This window comes from Denticeps clupeoides, chromosome 6 (assembly GCF_900700375.1).
Source record: "Denticeps clupeoides chromosome 6, fDenClu1.1, whole genome shotgun sequence".
Taxonomy (NCBI): Eukaryota; Metazoa; Chordata; class Actinopteri; order Clupeiformes; family Denticipitidae; genus Denticeps; species Denticeps clupeoides.
Window position 1 is genome coordinate 8,045,464 of NC_041712.1, and position 19,494 is coordinate 8,064,957.

General features: G+C 41.8%; 1 protein-coding gene across 1 annotated transcript; it reads right to left on the reverse strand.

The window, feature by feature from the left end:
* Positions 1 to 1,153: 1,153 nt before the first annotated feature.
* rars1 (arginyl-tRNA synthetase 1) lies at positions 1,154 to 18,223 on the reverse strand. Its single transcript, XM_028982332.1, has 15 exons — positions 18,035 to 18,223; positions 17,763 to 17,897; positions 16,465 to 16,653; positions 16,273 to 16,381; positions 16,080 to 16,180; positions 15,873 to 15,994; positions 13,701 to 13,821; positions 13,367 to 13,496; positions 12,046 to 12,150; positions 11,012 to 11,190; positions 8,862 to 8,971; positions 7,844 to 7,949; positions 5,172 to 5,344; positions 2,687 to 2,934; positions 1,154 to 1,333 (listed from the first exon to the last, which is right to left on the reverse strand). The coding sequence occupies exons 1-15, from the start codon at positions 18,077 to 18,079 to the stop codon at positions 1,224 to 1,226; spliced, it is 1,983 nt and encodes a 660-aa protein (XP_028838165.1). The 5' UTR covers positions 18,080 to 18,223; the 3' UTR covers positions 1,154 to 1,223.
* Positions 18,224 to 19,494: the final 1,271 nt, after the last annotated feature.

Consider the following 19,494-nt stretch of genomic DNA (forward strand, 5'->3'; position numbering starts at 1 on the left):
AAAAGTATTATTAAGATCCAAGTTATTAGATACTATTTGTCTGTCAACTTTTTGTATGAACATTCTCAGTAACAGCCTAATATTCCTTTAAGTTACTTTAGGAGTGGGACTTCAGTTTTATGCAGTTCAGTTCCTGTAAGTAATAATTTAAAAAAATGCAGTAAAGTGCACACCAACTGGACTGTAAAATACTGGGGAACAATGTGGTGCACACAACGCTAAAAGAGATTAGAGATTATAATATTTAACACAAACTTATTTACATTTCATATTTGCACATATCACCATACCTGTATAAACACATCATAAGTGGTCAGACATTATGATGTGTATTATACATTTTTATATTATACAATATAATAAAAATTATTATATAGTGTTTTTGCTATATGTGTATGTGTGTGTGTATATATATATATATATATATATACACACACACACACACACATACATTTGTACATACATACACACACGCGCGCACACACACACACACACACCTAAATTCGAGGCTCACCTTGTTAGAACCATTTAATTTTTTTTAATATCTTTTTCTTGATCACTTGTTAAAGGTTTACTAATTACCTCAAACTTCAGGTTCAGTTAACCACTTAAAAGATAAGACATCCTTCATTTATATAAAAGAAGAAAATACGATATAACTGGAGCATTTATTTAATCTATAATGCAAATCTTAAATCCAAAATGAAGTGCTCCAAAACTAAGTGTCCAGTAAATGAATGAATGCCCCTAAGGTCCGGTGCACCTCTGAAATCAGTTCAATTAATCACCGCACTGATTAGCTTGGTGGAAAGGCACATTACTCACTGGCGCTCATTTAACCCTGACATTCAGGTAAATAAGCAGAGCATCTCAAACTCATCAAGGATGCAAACTGACAGGCTAGTGGCAATTCATTTATACTTATGCATCTTTATTTTGCTGTCCCTCATTTACAAAAAGAATAAAGGAGGATCAGAGAAGCTGCTTTTTGACACCTTCCCAGAGGCTTTCAGCCAACTACAGGGCAGATGTAAAGGCACCCTGTAGCTCTGCCCAGTCACTCCTCTTTCCTGGGCCACTTTTAATGTCATTTATGAGACAGAATGACAGGAGGATCCGGAACATTCTGTTTTTCCCCATTAAGCAGCCACACTTTTCCTTTTGATTTGTTTTATTTGCTTTACAGTAAAATCAGAGGTGAAGGGAGGGGCGAGGATAAACACCTACATCCTCTCGACAGGATTAATGCCCAGGATGTCAAAACCTTTAGCCATGACGGCGGCAGTCGCGTCACACAGCAGCATCCTCCACATGTTGACCTTCACCACTTCTCCTAGAAAAAAAACACAAAAAAAAAAAAACAAAACACACCAACAAATCAGATTTAGATTAGTTTTTTTTTTTTTCCCCTTCAAATGACAGCTAGGCTATTCCAATCAAGCGGAAAAACATTTCCATGGCCGGCTTCAGCTATTAAAGAACATTTGCTGGAATCAATGAGCGCCGGATGCAATGAGCAGGGCTCCCCAATACCTATTATTCACCCAGCAAATTACAACACGTCCAGAGGACTCAATGATAATAAGTGGAGAAAGCATAGAAAGAGGTGGGGGGCATGTGGTGTGGGCCCTTAATTGGTTGGGTTGAGGAGGAAAATGTCACTATGTTGAGGTGTTAGCATGGGTAATTTTTTACAGTGGGAGGAAGAGAAAGAGGCGGCATAGCATATATCCAAAGAAGGAAGCACAGTGTTCTGAATTTTATTTTGTAAATTTATGAAATCTGGTCAGGATTCTTCATACAAGACTTTGCGGCTATAATGTTTGGGAGGGGAAAAAAAAAAAAAAGAGCTTTTGATGCTCATTCTGCCGCACTGCACTCAAATCTGCACACAGTGCTCACTCGTAGTCATTTTTAATCTCATTTAATCTCAAACAAACATCTGTCCAAGGGCCTAAGAGTTTCCTAAATCTCCCAAAGTCGATGAGGATATTAACTCTTCACGCGTGTATGAGCAGCTCGTGCAGGTAAGGCAGGAAAACCGCAGGATGCATGATACATCTGCGCTTTCCTATAGCGCTCCCCTGGGGCGTGAGCTACCTCTGCATGTTCGTGTGCTTTGTAATCTGTGATTATTCCACAGTTCCTTCAGTCCTGCATTTTCACTGGCTGGAAAGCGCCAGGGTCTGATGAAAGCAGCACTGTGACGCATCTCCTCATCTCTCATTGCACTGACGAAGGCCCATTTGGGCCAGGGGATCTAGTTCCCAGTTCCGAGAGCAATCGGGAGGACTACCCTCTTTCTGGCACGTTACACCGGAGGAACTAGGAACGACCGTTTTTGGGGTGCAGATCCCACTCTTACTTCAGGTCAAGGTCTACAATAGGAAGTACCAGTGACGTAAATGTATATTTAACGTGGGAAGAAAAATAATGATTAAAAATGAGATTAAAGACTGAGTTCTCTTCACTGCAGCAGCTAAAGATACAGTTTTTAATTACTGAAATAAACCCTTGAAAGGTTAACATACAATGGGGTGTATTGTGAGATACTGACCCTGAATTCATCTTTCATCATTGTGACTATGACCACAGCGCTCAATATACCATTATTATTATTATTATCTTATTATTAAATGAGGTTCAATAATGCAACACCAAGTGGCTGTACAAGTGTGCTGCCCACCTGTCTGTCGGTCCTTCTCCACGCAGTAGCAGTTGTCGTAGAACTCGGTGAAGGTGGTGGCCAGTTCGTACAGGTAGTCGCAAAGTGGGTGCAGCAGCAGGTCGTCCAGGATCTTCTGCAGGATCTCGGGGAAGCGCAGGATGCACTTTCCCAGCTTCCACTCCTTCTCATGGTCCAGCAGCACCTCGGTGGTCTCGGCTGCCTTCCGCAGGGTGGCCTCGTCGATGCTGGCCAGCCGAGCTATGGACCTTGAATGGATGCGAGAAGAAACCGGACCGGAAAGATGTTTCAATTACAAAAGGCTGTTTTGTTCCATTATTTGTCCAGTATTGACACCAGAATCGATAAGATCTGCAATGGGGCCTGTTCAGCCTCAGCACGAGCACAGGAGGAAGTACAGTACGGACCAGTCAGGTCACCTTCCGCTGGCTTGGGGCTTGTTGACTAATGTATGGTCAAAGGTGTCCTTAACCCTTCTTAACCCTTGAAGAACAAAAACACTCCCCGCGATAGTCACTGATGTTTTCATAAACTGCTTAAACTAGGAGGAGCCCAATGATTGACAGCAGTCACTCATGCAGTGTGAAGAACTACGCTTGTGTGGGTTTGAAAATGGTTAGTTATTTTTTGTTTGTTTGGTGAACGCTGCTCCAATCCCCAGAGAGAACAATTTGTAGAGCTGAAATAATTCTAAAAGAATTTCATTTCAATAGCACGGCGCTGAATCTGAACCCATCACCTTGCTTGCTGTCTTAATGCACATGTTGCTCGACCCAAACAAAACCAAAGAATAAAATCAATGAACACCTTTCCAGTCCCATGGACGCTATTGAAAAAATCCACACAATGTGTTAAAAAGGCTCTGCGGTTGGACTGCAACTCCAACAGAGTCAATTAAGTGTCAGACTGGACAGAAGCAGGTTTAATTACTGGTGTATAACATGGACAGAACAAAGCCTTGCTATAAACCCAGGCAGGCTTTGAAAGCAAGTTGGCTGGACTGTATTGATCAGAGGTGCGGAAAAGCAACGGACACATTTGAACCCTGGGCCGCTGCCGGCTGTCCAGGACCCTGCGGTGAAAACCAGGAGCTGGAGCCGGGGCATAAATGAATCATAATCAAGGATGAGTATTGCATCGAGCCGAATGCATTTTTGATTGGCCACTAAGAGGCCACTAAGTAAGAGGCCAACATCTGGCCAGGGCCGTGGCTCTCTTTCAGAATAGTTTTTTTCCGGTGGAACCATTTTTAAAAATTATAAGGCTGTTGCTCTGTCTGCAGAAATATTAGAATAACTAATTGCATACCAATGATTAGCTTGACCTTTGGGAAAAGAAAAATGGAGAACAATGGAGAAGAGGACAAAAAAAAAAAAATCAAAAGACTTACGCACAATATAATGAAATTCATCTGCACACAATACACATTCTGTTCGGTCCAAACCTTATTTCTAAATATAATGAGCAAGATTGTTTCAATAATAACTACAGGAAAAGGTGTAATGATGAATGACACCAGCTGGAATTGGGGTAAAATATTGCATGTGACCTTATTAAATTAAGACAGAAGCTGTGCATTTAAACTCAGAATTCACAGTATTAAAGGCAGCGATGATGCGAATGCTGATGAACACGACTTACAGACCAGGAATTGCAAGTCCATGAACATGAATTCAGCAAGCTCTACATACTGTTGCATGAGCTTGTACTTACTAGTAATATTAAATCATTCAGGCACTACGGAGCAGGTTTGGGACATAAAAGAAATAAAACGCTATGATGTATTTCATTAATATTAGCCAGCACAACTGTAGATTACAATAAAATAAACCAATTTTGCCTGATATTATTCATTAAATAGAGATATCATTTAAACGTATGTCTCTTTGCATTCCATGCTTGCCATAACTTGAATACAGGCTAAATAAAGATGCAGTTAGGGGCGAAGATAAAATAATGAAACAGTTTGGCCTATTTACTTGCAGCATCGCTTTGACATTTAATAGTCGCACTAATATGCAGCGCCAAGCTGAGTCATACCATCAGACCTGGCAAGTACAGCAAATTATTACAGCTTTGTTTGATCCGTTTTCTGCCACAAAAATGTGTCTAAATACCAGCAGGCCGTAAGAATGCACAGAATAAAAGATTTCACTTCAACCCGTTTGTTTGCAGTTGCTTGTTTCTCTTGTAAGATCTGGCAACGCTGCACGTGGCACAGAGTCACATGACCACTCACTCACTCAACCCTGACTAAACACTAAATTTGGCATATTCCTGAATCTATAACCTTGGTATAGATCAGAGGCATCTAAAAGAACATCTCAGTGAGAGATGTGGAAGGACACGTCCTGTCCTCTGTGAAAATAAGACACCCACACAACATTAGACGGAATCAAATTACACAGATCCCATTAGAAAGACGCCACAGGGATCCCAGCTCCGCGGCGTGTCCACAGGAGCCGGGAGCTGGAGGGAAGCTCACCTGATGCGGGTAAAGGCGTAGAGGAGGTAGGCAGCTGTGTTTCCTCGGTCGTCCAGCATCTTGTCAAAGGAGAACACGTAGTCGTTGATGCGGTTGTGCGACAGGTCGGCGTACTTGATGCAGCCGAAGGCCACGGCCCGCTGTGCTCGGACCAGCTCCTCTGCGGTCAGGACCTGGGAAATTAATCAATGTGCCATGCGTCACAAATCCAGCACACATATTACAGATATTTTCTTTTTTATGTTTAAAAATGTTTCAGTTCCATTTTCACAGCAAACAACGTGGACACGGCGGGCTGATGCAGGGATGGACACATTCGCACGGCTTCACAAACGGGAGGGGTTATTACATAAATCAGAACAGGACTTACAGATTAACAGCTAAACAGAGTCAGTCCATAACAAACGTGGTTCTTTTAAAAACTCAATATCAAGACAATTCAGCAAAAATAAATTAAGCTGGTTAAAAAAAAAATAGTCAAGATCATGGGGTTGCGAGAAAAAAAATATAAAGGTGGCCTTTCGGGCTTTCATGTTGTCAGATGGCACTTACTAATGCTTCCAACGTTGTGCTCAAGTTCTATTCCATTTGACAGCAGATATTGAGCCCTAATTACCCAGAGCATTCATTTAATAATCAGATTGAAATTTAATTTAATGTAAATGCCAGCGGACAGAAAACAGTACCCAGACCTAAAGCTTTAAAAGCAGGGTGGTAGTAGCCTAGTGGGTAACACACTCGCCTATGAACCAGGAGACCCGGGTTCAAATCCCACTCACTACCATTGCGTCTCTGAGCAAGACACTTAACCCTAAGTGTCTCCAGGGGGTGACTGTCCCTGTAACTACTGACTGCTCTGGATAAGGGCGTCTGATAAATGCTGTAAATGTAAAAGCTCAGGTCCTTATTTAAAACTCCATTATGCAGAAGAATATCTTCAGCTCCATCTTAAACTTCCAGACATTCTTCTTTGAGGGCAAAGAGTTGCTTGGTAAGCTCTGCCAGCGCGCACGATCAGCTACGGCGGTTCATTTGAAGCAGCGTGTGTAGCTTTCAATATCCTCGGCAATTAGGAGCTTTAGCAGAACACATTAGCCCGAGTTCCACATCAGCAGGCCTCTTCCTGCCACCGCAATCCGAACCAATAACACGGCACTGAGATGAAAACAAGGCAGAGCAAATAAGTAAACAGAAAGGCAGGCCGCTTCTTGCTCTTTTAAAAGATTTCGCTTTTTTTCCCTTTGTTTCTTGTGTTGCGCTGCTCATAAATCCATTCAATTTATGCATCTATACCAGTAACTGTAGAAAGAAAAAAAAAAAGATAAATTCTTATGTTGCATTAACTGAGTGAAGTTCAAATGCTAAAACAACTCATCACTCCAAATAAAGCTCTGGATTCAGAGGACAGGAGATCAGAAGAAAGGCTTCGGGGTCCCCTGAGCTTAACACACGTTGCGCTGGGTGATGTTTGGATTATGATTGGCTGGATATGTAGCAGGACTCATTTCTCCATGAGGAAACAAACATCAAAAACAGAACATCAAGTTCCAGATGCAACGCTTTGCAATCCAATCCACAGGTCTTGTTCAGCAGAGTAAATATGGTGTATTTATTCATTTCAAGCAATGGATAAAATACCAATATCACAATACCGGAGACACTCATTCAGAAGAGTTTCAGTTCTAATATCTTATATAATAATCAATAAGCACACAGCTATGACCTCGTATGCCTTTAATTATATATGAAGTGCCCCCAGAGGTGCTTTTACGTTCCTCCTGACAACATGTTGCTGGGCAACTGTAGGCCGGTATTAATAAACTACATTACTTGGTAGGGGGACTGTTTGCATTCATTATTCTAATAAATAAAGCAATTATCAGACCCAGTTTGTCTTTAAAAAAATAATACAAATAATTACATTTTTAAAAACCATTCCTGGACGGTGCCATATCAAGGACTTTTTTGTTTAATGCTAATTTTAACACCCCTTTTAAAATGCTGCCAAAACAAAATTTCCTTGTGAATCATAATGACAAAAAAAATCCCTTGAACCTACTGCAGAGACTTAGAAATAATCATGGTACATAATGCTCATATATGTGCAGTTACTAGGGGTGTTGGAAAATATCGATACTGCAATATATCATGATATTTATCAATACATGGACTACAAATATCAGTATTTTTGAATACAAATTGATGTCCAAAATTCTGTTCTGAGTTTTTGCTTTTTGGCTGAATTATTAATGATATGTGATACACATCATGTAGATCAGCTCTGTTTTTACATTTTCTGTGGACTGCACAGTATCGCAATATGTACAGTATCACAATATATAGTCACATAATATTGTAAATCATCGTGAGATCCTTGCCAATACAAATGCCTAGCAGTTCAGCTACAATATGTGACCGACTAAAGCAGAGCAGGGAACATTACAAAATTAGTAATTCTTTACATAAAACATCACACACACACAACTGAGACCTAGCTCCCAGTATACAAAATCAAATTTCTTGAGGCAGAGCACTGACTGCTCATCACATACAGACAGACATGTCACTGTTACCATGAAAAGTTATGAAAATGCCGAAGATATAATGCCCGTATTAGTTGTGGGGGACCATCGGCCTCTCCACTAGGACCTGTGCCTGTGTGCCAATATTACCTTGTCCCGCTCCTTTTCTTTCAATTTGTCCATGGATCTCTTCAGACCTTCCTCCAGAAGATCCATGAGCCTCACAGTGTCACCGGACCGAGTCTTGAACTTTTTCCTGCACACACAAGTCACATCCATTTAATAGTGAGAATTTTTTTTTTTGTTATATTGCAGCCATTTGCTAAAATCGTTTAAGTTCATTTGTTCATTAATGTACACACAGCACCCCATTTTGACAGAAAAACATAGAATTGTGCAGACATTTCTGCAGATTTATTAAATGTCAAGGTGAATTTGTGTGTACCTGAAAGGCTGTGAAACTTGACTATCGTACTAACAGTCAGCTGCAATCACAAAGGCAAAATGGACATCAAATGAAAGAAGATCAATTTAAATCGGAAGAACTACTTTGGGAACCCTAGTAAAGAGTTAAACGACTTCAGCACCCAAAAAAACACCAGAAGGGCCAATACTGCCAGTGCTTGCCTCCTTCAAGGAAAACACGGAAATCCTGGCAGATTCAGGTTCTGTTTTTGCCCATGAGGATAGGGAAAAATAATAACGTGTCACCGGGAAAAACAAGCCAGCAAATTTTCAGCAACGCATTCCACTGACACGGTGCCATATTTCACTGCCGCCTTGAAACTGAAATGCCGGCTCAGACCAGGCAGTCACACTTGCAACTTGTTAATTTGTCCCAAACTTTAAGGGACTAAGAACAAAGGACTGAAAGAAGCGGCGTCTTACAGGGAAAACACAGGGCGCAAGTGTTTTCCCATCATTCCTTCACAGCGTGTACGCTAAAGTAGTGTTGCAATGCTGAGTAGACTGGGTTTCAAAGGGAAGATGTCACTAAGAGCTCAATATAGGGAGAAAAGAAGCAGCGAGGACAAAGGCAGGAGCGTGAAGAGTGAATGGCGAGTGGAGGAGAGACGAGATAATGACCGGTGTGAATACGGTGTGTGTGCTACGGAGGCCAGTAGTGAAAGCCTCCGCTGATTGTGTGAAGTGACTAGTGCACACTTACTTGTCCTCTCCCAGCACCACACCAAAACCAGCATGCTCCACCCGTGTGACCTTTGGGTCGTACCAGCCAATCATCTGTGCGCAGGCGAAGACCACGTAGAAGTGTGATGCCTATGTGGGGGGGAAACGAATTTTAAACTCACCCCGGGGTCAAGCCTCTCGACAGAAATAAGTAAGAAATGTGCACATTATGTATAAACCTACATGCCACAGAGTATATCATGTTGTATACACACACACACCTCCTGCCTAATATTGTATGTTCCACTGCAACTGCTCTGACCCGGGGAGGCATGAATAACACAGGACATGTCCACAGCAAGGACTGACTGCAAGAGCAGGTGTCACTTTAGCCATATTCATCAGTTTTTCCGACAGTCCGGTCCCATTTCAGAGCTACTGTGGCACAAACCGCTGACAATCTGAAAAGCTTGTATGGCTGCAGGGCAGCCAGGAGTGACCATGCTGTCCCCTGAACACCATGGAAACAACCCTAAAGTGGGCATGTTAGTGTCAAATGTGACCAGTCAATGGATGGATCACATGGATGGACATTGCAGATCACACAAACACGACCAAACACCCTGTTGAAATTGTCCAGGAACAAACATGACAAAATTCATTTTTGCCTGGATGTCAGTCTGATCAAGCATTCAGTGTGATGCGCTGACCTCACCTACCAAGTGATGGGCAGTGGTGGCCTAGCGGTTAAGGGAGCAGCCCCATAATAAGAGGGTTGCCGGTTCGAATCCCAAACCGCCAAGGTGCCACTGAGTAAAGTACCGTCCCCACACGTTGCTCCCCGGGCGCCTGTCATGGCTGCCCACTGCTCGCCAAGGGTGATGGTTAAAAGCAAAGGACACATTTCCTTGTGTCACCGTGTGCTGTGATGCTGGGTATCCTGCATAAAGGACACCTGTCCATGGCTTACAGAAACATAATTTCTAACACTTTCAATAATGGCCAGTCAGCAGGACAGAGCATTTTCTGTGTGCATCAGCAAAAGGCACAAAGCTGAGCATCTGCACAACCTTCCACTGCATTCAGTCACATGAAATGTATAGGAGAAAATTTTTATTAAAATATATATTTAAAAAAAAAAGTTTTAATCCCCTTAAAGGAGCTTCAACAGACAGAGAGAGAAGAATTCTCGACATATAAACTCACAACAGTAAAACATGGCTTGGGGGAGGTGAATGAATAAAATGTAATTGATCCTAGTCTGGAAAATCTGATTGCCTGTTCAGTTGGGAAGGGCCAATTTTGGTTTATTTACCCAGGGCTCTTTCAATTTACCCGTGTACAATAAACAAGGATTCCAATCAACATCTTTAATCAGAATATCGTGATAGCTTATGCAAATAACGAAACAGAAGCAGAGAGAGATGATGTGTGTACAGTACGTGTTTTTTGAAAATACTACCTCATATTTTGTTCCCTGGATTATCAACAATAAGGGTCACTGTAATAGTATCTTCGCTGGATTGCCGACTCGCAGCGATCTGTGACCCAGCAGTGGACTAAGACTGATCTTGGCAGATTATTGCAAAAGTGAAGTGATAGTCATTGTGAAACAGTGCAGCGCAGCACACGGCGCACACAACGAAGTGTGTCCCCTGCTGACCGGGACGCCCATGGACTGAACTTTGCTCAGTAGCACCTTGGCGGTTCGAACCTGCAGCCTTCCGATTATAAGTTCACTTCATTACCCGCTAGGCCAGGACTGCGCCATTTCACCATTTCATGTGTATGAAGGAGAGCGTTCCTTTTGAAAGTGAAGGCACCTGAAATGGAACTGTGTATTACCAACAGCATCCCAGTGTTCCCAGAGTAGACTCAGTTCTGCACAGTTACACACACTGTTCATGTTAATTGTTCAGCCCAAGTCTTGTACATTATGGTATGTATTGCGTTGCTACTTTTCTGGTTCGATGTGTGGAGCTGTCCTGTCCGTGTAAGTGACTGTGATACACAGTGTGAGCAGTGGGGACAGTACCATACTCATACTCAATGGCACCTTGACAATTCAGGATTTGAACCTGCAACCCTTTTTCAAGTCTGCTGTTATTGTTATTTCATACCACTGATTAGAAATTATATGGATGAAATGAATGAATGAGCGTATGACAGTGGTGTTGGCTTTCTTCTCACCTGCCCACTGTCTGTTACATAGATGATTATGTTGGCCTTCTCATCAAAGAGCCGTTGGCGCAGAGCAGCCAGGTCAGATGTGTCATACGTGTAGCCCCCATCTGACTTCACAATGGTCAGAGGAACTGAGAAACCTGGAGCAAAGACGATCTTACGGCCTTCATCCAGTTGCACAAACCCTGTGGACAGTGACAAAGAAACAGAAAATGAAACAAGGTGGAGAAAATGGCAGGAAAAGGGGAAAATTATTGAAACAGTAGATAGTGTATCTGCCTCAATTTTTAATATATGCCTTACATGTTGGGGCAATTATTCACTACTTGCATGCCTGTAGAATACAATTTTTAGATGTTGGCCCAAGGGCACAATTTTATTAAAAAAAAAACCATATGCATCTTATATGTTTAATAGTATTCTTATTTTGCACTCCAAAGAAAAAGAAATACCAAAAAAAAATCTATTAAATAACAATGTCTACATTTGTGGCAAAATGCATGTTACAATATTTCCAAATCAACAGTGCCCCCTATTGACATTTTTCTGATAGGTACGGTAAAAGTCTTGTAAAAATCCTTAATGAACCATCAAAACAGCAAGTCGCGGAACTCATTTTAAACAAATAATTACTAATGAAACCATAAAAATAAAGGAACCTATGGTGGTAGGGGTTTATCAGTTTTCTGTTCTGAACCTACAGCTTATTCCATAGAAGTTCTAGGTCTACAGTCTTATCTGCAATGGGCCCATGCGTGCAAGGTCTAGGAAAAAAACTTTAGGTCAGCTGTTCAAACCTTTGGCCAAACAATTTGCTTAATTGATCATCTAATTAAGGAGTTGCAGAGAAAATCCATGCGCACAATGAGACAAGACATAGCCAGTTTAGTGCAGTCAGGAATGCCTGTGTATTAAATACAGATCTAACCACATACAAGCCAAATTGAATTGAGTGTTCAAATGAATGAAATGTACCACATAGTTATAGTCAGATTCTATATTTCCATTTTGCATTACAAGAATGTATTTTCTGTTGTTACCTTTGTCCTCGAACTCCTTCACAACTTCTGTCATCATATTCTGATAGTACGACTCCCCTCTCTCCACTAAGCTGATGTCCAGGCAGTTGTACACCTTCTGAAACTCTGCATGGCACAGGGAGGAACCCCCAGGAATTAGGAGATGTGTTTAATTACAGAAGCAGATGCCTCATGGGAAATCAACAGCATCACATCCGACAAACTCTGGGGGGGAAGTCAGATCTCCCTTATTCACGTTACCGGCATTATCATAAGATTCAGTGTCACCCAGAGCAACCTGGGTGAGTGAGAGAGTGTGAGACATTCAAATGCTAAGAACTACCCCACCCTTCCCTGTCTACCTTTAGGTTGTCACATCAAGGTGACACCCTGACCATCACTGTTTGACAATGCAGGCCTCAGGGCCCAACAGCATGCCAGAGCTTCACCCTTCACACTGGCTGTCATCGCTCTTCATGTGCTAGCTTCATGTGCATTTTTTAAAATCAGTTACACACCAAGGTTAAAAGTGCATAAGTGCAATTTCCTGCATAAATTCAACATAATTCATTAGTAACTGTCAAAAGTTGACATGGCTCTGCCATTGGTGGGTCACTGAATCACACAGCTGAGGGGTTTGAATGTACAGTAACATTTTAAAACATTACGTACCAGGGCAAGAATTACAAGGATCACAACCACACCCTTCCACGGAAGTGCCAAAGCTAACGAATTGAAAAGATGGTCGAAGTTGACCACACAGATTTGAAAACAAGTGCTCGTCATAAGCACAACTGAATAAAATATTACTGTTTTATTTAAAGCAGCAAAGAGGGTCATCCTCTCTAACTCAGTAACTTAGAAAGTACTCTTTAACATGTGCTTTACCTTAACTTTCAAATGCCAAAGAGTATCCTGTGGTGGACTAAATATAAAACCGCCACAGCTTCCACAGATATAATTTAAGTCTTAAAAATTCATCCCTTCAGTACTTCTTTTAATTATTTTAAGAGCAACTCCTTTCCTTTTAATCTTTGTCTTGACTTATTGTCTAGTAGCATTTTCATGTTTTTTTTACTGTTATAATTTGTGAAGAAGTGTGTTTTACATACAAGCTACAACACAAGTTAGATACAAGTAATTATAACTGATTATAACTGCAATAAACGGATTGTGTGTGTATTTTATTCTAATTTCAACACAAATCACATTGCTATCATCATCTGTGCAGATACTGGGAATACTTCATTCCACTATGAATGGCAAATGAGTATCATGGTACAACAATTTTACAATGACAGCAAGAACGAATATGGAGGAATGAGTATTCACAACAACACACCTTTCCTGGACACATCACAGATGAGGTTCCAGGCTTTGATGAAGTCTGGCTCCTTGCTCTGAAGCTTAACCACACACTGGTAGGCCCTCTTTTTAAAGTCTTCCTCGCTGTCAAAGCGCTTTTTAGATTCCTAATTGAGTTCAGAAAGTCACCACAGGAAAGTCATTTTAGCAAGAAAGCTTCTTTTTTTTTCTAAAAAAAAAAATCTGACAATCACCTTTTAGAAAGATGACAAACTGCACAGCAAAAATTAAACCTGAAAAGCTCCACACAAGCATGAAATGTCTGCAAAAGTAATTAATGTGTCGTCTCCGACCTTCTCAGAGATGCTTACTTTGTAAAAACTCTGGAGGTCGCCGATGGGCGGGGAAGAAGTCAGGTAGTCTGGAAACATGTCCTGCAGGTGTGCTATAAGCATCCCGAACTGAGTCCCCCAATCTCCTACATGATTCAGCCTGGTGGAGACACAAAGAGCCAAGTGAACCAGACGCGATATCTATTTCAGCATTGCCTTCATAATAACTGTGATCACTACACAGGGATCAGATCGTTACATGAACGTGAAACACTGCAGCACAGCACACAGTGCACACAACAAAATGTGTCCTCTGCTTTTAACCCATCACCCTTGGTGAGCAGGTGCCAGGGGAGCAGTGTGTGGGCACGGTGCTTTTGATCAGTGGCAACTACCGGCAACCTTCTGATTAGAGGGCCTCTTCCTTGCATGGCATGAATTGAGTGAGCTAGGATGAAAAAGCCCTGTTCGGACTGCCATTAATGCCAGAATCACTTACAAACACCCCAGGTGCACAATGGTACTAAGTGGGGATTGAACATGTGACTTTGAGGTCTTCTGGTTAACAGGCAAGTGACTCACCCACTGGGCTACTAGCACCCAGTTAAGGAAGCATGCTTGTAGATGAAGGGTTGCGGGTTCAAACCCAAACCCACTAGGGATGTTGAAATTAATCATATAATCGATGCATCGCAATGCATAAGTGGATAAATCTGCTTCGATGCAGTGCAGAACATAATCGAATGCATCATAATGACGTTGCTTGGTGATTTTCTGGCCGCGGCATAATAATTCTCCTTAAAAATAGTGCCGGTAGAGACTGTGGTGGCCTGATATGAGTACAGCGCCGCTCTGGGTAGGAGTTTCAACTTTGACTGCTGCGTGCTGTGATGTATTTTCACACGACCAATAAAAATAAAGTGGGTGAGTGTTGTTTTTGCCACTTCAAAAACACACACACAAAGGAAGTGGGAATGGAGGAAAAGCTGATTTGTGATCAGTCTGCCCTCACCTGACACCACAGACGTCTGAACCAGGCATTTTTCCAGTTTCCCTGCCTCCTTTTCACGTTTTTGCTGCCTGAGGATTCGGTTGGACTTTGGCACAGTTCTCTTATGTGGGCGGACCTCGCCTTACATTTACAGCGCTTATCAGACGCCCTTATCCAGAGCGACTTACAGCAGCCTTATTGGCCACCAGGTATTTGAGTGCATGCTCCATTCTTCGGAACTAGTGACTGCTCTTGTGGAATCTGTAGCCTCATTATCTTAGCCTTTCTTGCAAATTACAAATATGAATGCTTTGTGTGTTGATATTTGCCAAGTAAGGCTAAAATATGAGGCAATCTGAAAAGAGCCGAACTTCCCATCACAACTCTGAACCCTCTCACTGCGAGATGCACGCGCAAAGCAGTAACAGCAACTTACGATCATATATCGAATGAAATTTGTGCAATTTCAAAAATAGACTGATTATGATGTGATCGCTAAAAGCTGATGCTGCTCTGTGTGTTCTTGAAGCCCACATATCCCACAGTGACAAGAGCTCCATGGGAACAGAGCGGTCACTCAAATACCTGCTGGCCAATGAGGCGAAGCCACACCCACACGATAACATTGTGCCAAAAGTTCAACTGAATCCGCAGGCAGCGTAACCATATTGCGGAGAAACTGAAAAGCCAGCAGTGAAACTATAAAAACGAGCAGCGAAAATGAAAAAGAGCGAGATGTAAGCAAAACATGTTGTCAAAACTCCCGCTGATTATTTTACATTTCAACATCGGATTTTTGTTTGAATGTTTTGTTTCAAAATTTTGGCACAAATCTTGATTCCATGTTTTTTTCCTGTTTGTGGAGTCAGGGGAGCACGGACTGAACATGGACCATTTTTCTGCTCATTGGAGCAAATCAAAGTGTCCACACAGGTGTACGAGACCTTAACTCTTGTATATAAGCATCAGGTGACTAAGTAAAAAACGTATGGGCTGCATCGATAATCATAATTGAATGGTGGGACCAGTGACGGTTTACACCACCAAGGTCCCCTTGAGCAAGGTACTGACCCCACACACTGCTCCCCGGGTGCTTTTTATTTTTATAAAAACTTATTATTTCACGTGGTAAAATTCATGATTGGTTCATTTGGATTTGGGTGGCAACTACTTCCATGTCCCACAGCAAAGTTTTTAAAGGAGCTTTTTAGCAGGCTAACCTCAAAACACTGTACCCCAGGAACTCAAAGAGGCGGCACATACTCTCGCCAATGATGGTGGAGCGAAGGTGACCTACATGCATCTCCTTGGCAATGTTCGGAGAGGAGAAATCCACAATGACCTGCCAAAAACGAAAGGTCATTTAAAAACATGCAGTACAGCCAGTTTTAAAACCACAGCTGAAAGCAAAACCTTCTCTCACAAACCTTCTGCTTTTTCTCAAGAGGCGGAGGCTGAACACCATTAACCAGCAAGTTTGTCAACAGCTTGGACACAAAGGACTTCTTTAGATGGACATTGATGAACCCTGGTGGATCCGGACCAGACATGGTCACGTAAGGATGAAGTATCACTACAGTCCTATGATCAGCAGGAATCTACCATTATGAGACAACATACCTGGCCCAGCAATTTCAGTCTTCTGAATCATCTCGTTTTCAGGAATATTCTGCACAATCTTCTCTGCAATCTCTCGGGGATTCACCTTCAATCCCTTCGCTTTCATCATCTGGTAAATACATGATAAATACATCATAGTTGAATTTAAAAAAAAAAAAAAAAAAAAAGTTTAAAGAAATATTTTGGGCTGACCTGGGCCATGGCCATGGCACTGTTGCACTGGTAGTCCCCAAACTTGGCCTGTTGGTTTGGGGTTACAGACAGAGGGGGGTTGACCAGCTCAGGGTAGGCACTGTTGATGGATTCACAGAAGATCTCTTGGAGGCGCTGGTTGATGTTCATCATGGTCTTGCTGCACTCAGCTGGGTCTTCCTGCAGACTCTGGGGGGGAACAAGGTGCTCGGTGACTCCAGAACAAAAGTTTTTCGCTACAACTGAATATATATTTTATTTGGTGACATACTTTTGGTTGCATGTTTACAAAAAATAACCTTCAAAAGTCTGATCACATACTCTCGTCCAATGAGACACATTCATTAATCTACAATAAAACAAAATAATTTAGCTGGTACCCCAGCTATGCCAATCTAATAAAAAAATCTGACACTCTACATAGATCTTCAATGTGATTCTTAATGTAAATTACTTATTAATTAAAACACTGAACCAGAATCCCAGAGGCAACATTTCAACTGGCATCACACCCGGCTCATCGTACTTCAGCTCATGTGGTGGCTGGGCCATGAGATTCCCTATTCCTTTGGAAGTCAGTCAGCGGGCTGACGCAACCGTGACAACAGAGCATGCTGAACTACGGTCATCTGCTCCAAGTTAACTTCAGTTTGTGCAGTTTTTTCTGTTTACAACTCTTGCAACATGTTAATATTCATGGCCATATTTCAGGTTAGTTTTTTTCACAATACAGCATTTTCATCATTTCCTTCACTATGAAGTCCATTTTCATAATTTTCCATTTTAATTCTTCTTTCCATTATAAACTTATTTAATCACCTAAAAACTGTTCAATTATAGAGTGGATGGGAAAAAAGACCAAATGCAGTATGTCAAATCACATTTAATCCCTGTTGAGTGCTGGGCATTACTGTTTGCTTTTGTAAACCATTCACATGTAAATAATATGTGCATTTCATGCAAATAACTATTTCGCGATAGTACACATTCTTCTTTTGGTAAGAATAAAAGTTTCACGTTTCAAATCAACATAAAAATGAGCATAATGAACTGGAACCACGATAATAAAACCAGCTGCCAAACCGAGCGGCGCGCGCATGCGCAGAACCGGCCAGCCGGTCGTCCCTCGACCGGAAGCACGTGTAGTGAGTGGGCTGCGGCGGCCAGAAATGCCAATTATACACAATTCCGACATTTAACAGCGGATTTGTTTGTGTGATTCCGCTGATCGAATACGATATAATAATTCACTAGTTTAAGTCCACCCTGCAAACAGACCAGCCCGGTCACTCACTCACTCTTTTAAGGACGTTGATCCGGTATTTGAGCTTAGCATTCTCCTCCCTCAACTCATCCAGCTGACTGGAGGATCCCAGGGCCTGCTGGTTCCGAAGAATCTCGATCTCCTCCGACAGAGACTGGATCTCCGACTCCTGCGAACAGACGTGGCCCGAAGCGCAATGGATAATGCTGGTGAAGATTTCAGAACCCCAATAAAGTCCCCGTGATCCACATTAACGGAGTAATCGACTCGGAACGAAACCCTCCGGCAGCACTGAGGCGGACTGACCTGCCGCTGCAGCCGCAGCGTGTATCCAGCCACCGGGTCGCCCATGGTCCGTGAATTCAAATAATAAAACTAAAATTCAAAATAAAAAAGCCAAATAACTTTGGTTCAACTGGCAGCGCAAGTTGTTTGGGTTTTTTTCCCCTCGGTGAACATCCGGCGCCGGGCGCTGACGAGAGCGGGAGAAGAGCGTCGCCGTGAAGCCAGCGGCCGGGAGGAAGATGGCAGCGCCCCCGTGTGGTCGCGGCGCCAAGCGGTTCCGGCGTTTTCCTTTTTTTTTTTTTATTTCACTTGTGAATTTTTAACTACAACGTTGCTCAGCACGTACCACCCTTATTATCGGCAATCGATGCACATTGTATTCCTAACATGAGTAGTACTCATTATTGTATTATTAATTGCTTTCATTGCAGTCACAAAAACTGTATTGCATTAAAATATTATTGTAATTAACAGAGGATATAAAAGAAACAAAACCTATGTTAAGTTTAGCTTCAGTGGATTTTAATTTTATACATTGTGTGTGTAAATTTCATTAGATTTGAGGAGCCTGTGAGTGCATTGTACATGACAAAATGATCTAATTGTCACCGATAGAGTCACAGTGTACTCCTAGTTTGGGTGCTTTCGTTTGAGAACCAAGTATCTTCAACACCGTAGTGTTGACTGACTAGAAAAATACTCTAGAAATGAAATGAAAAATAAAAATACGACGCCGACAAGCAGTGCCGCTTTTTGCTTCTTTGTCATGTTGTACCTTGTCACTAGATTCCGGATGGCCATTATTCATTCAGAACCTGGAATTCTGCACGCTGTGCACTTTTTTTTCCTGCATTGTCTACACTACAATTATTCAAAATGCTGCATCGTTACGTTTGTGGAGGACTAACATGCTTTCATATGCAAAGCATATGGATTAAAAAAATAAATAAAGAGAGAGAACACAAAGGTAGAAGAGAACATTTTTTAAATATCTGTTGTGAAACTACAAAACATTCTTGTGCTGGTGACATATTTACAATTCTGCTTCGACAGTACAGTGTAGACAATAAAATTCACAGCTTTCGTAAGTAAGTCTCACAAGATAAGACAGACAGCACACCCAAATCACAAAAGTGCAATAAATACATGCTGCATCTCTCACAACCAGCGTTCTGGAGGAGATCCGGAGGTTTGCCAAAGATTTCCTTTTTCCAAAGCAGAATGAAGGTGGAAAAAAAAAAAACAAGATCCTAAAACAACATTCATCAAGTGATTATGTAACGTTTCCACTTATGATGCATGATCGTGTCGACCCAAGTAAAACCAAACTTTTTAAAGGTTAACCGTACGTTAAGGTTAAGGCCGTATCCTGACACGTCAACTTTACATTCAAGCCTTTCAGATTCCAGTGCGAAGTTTTTCCCCGTGATTCCTAAGTTGGAGACACACATTAATGGAGTCACACAAGCGGAAGACTTTTT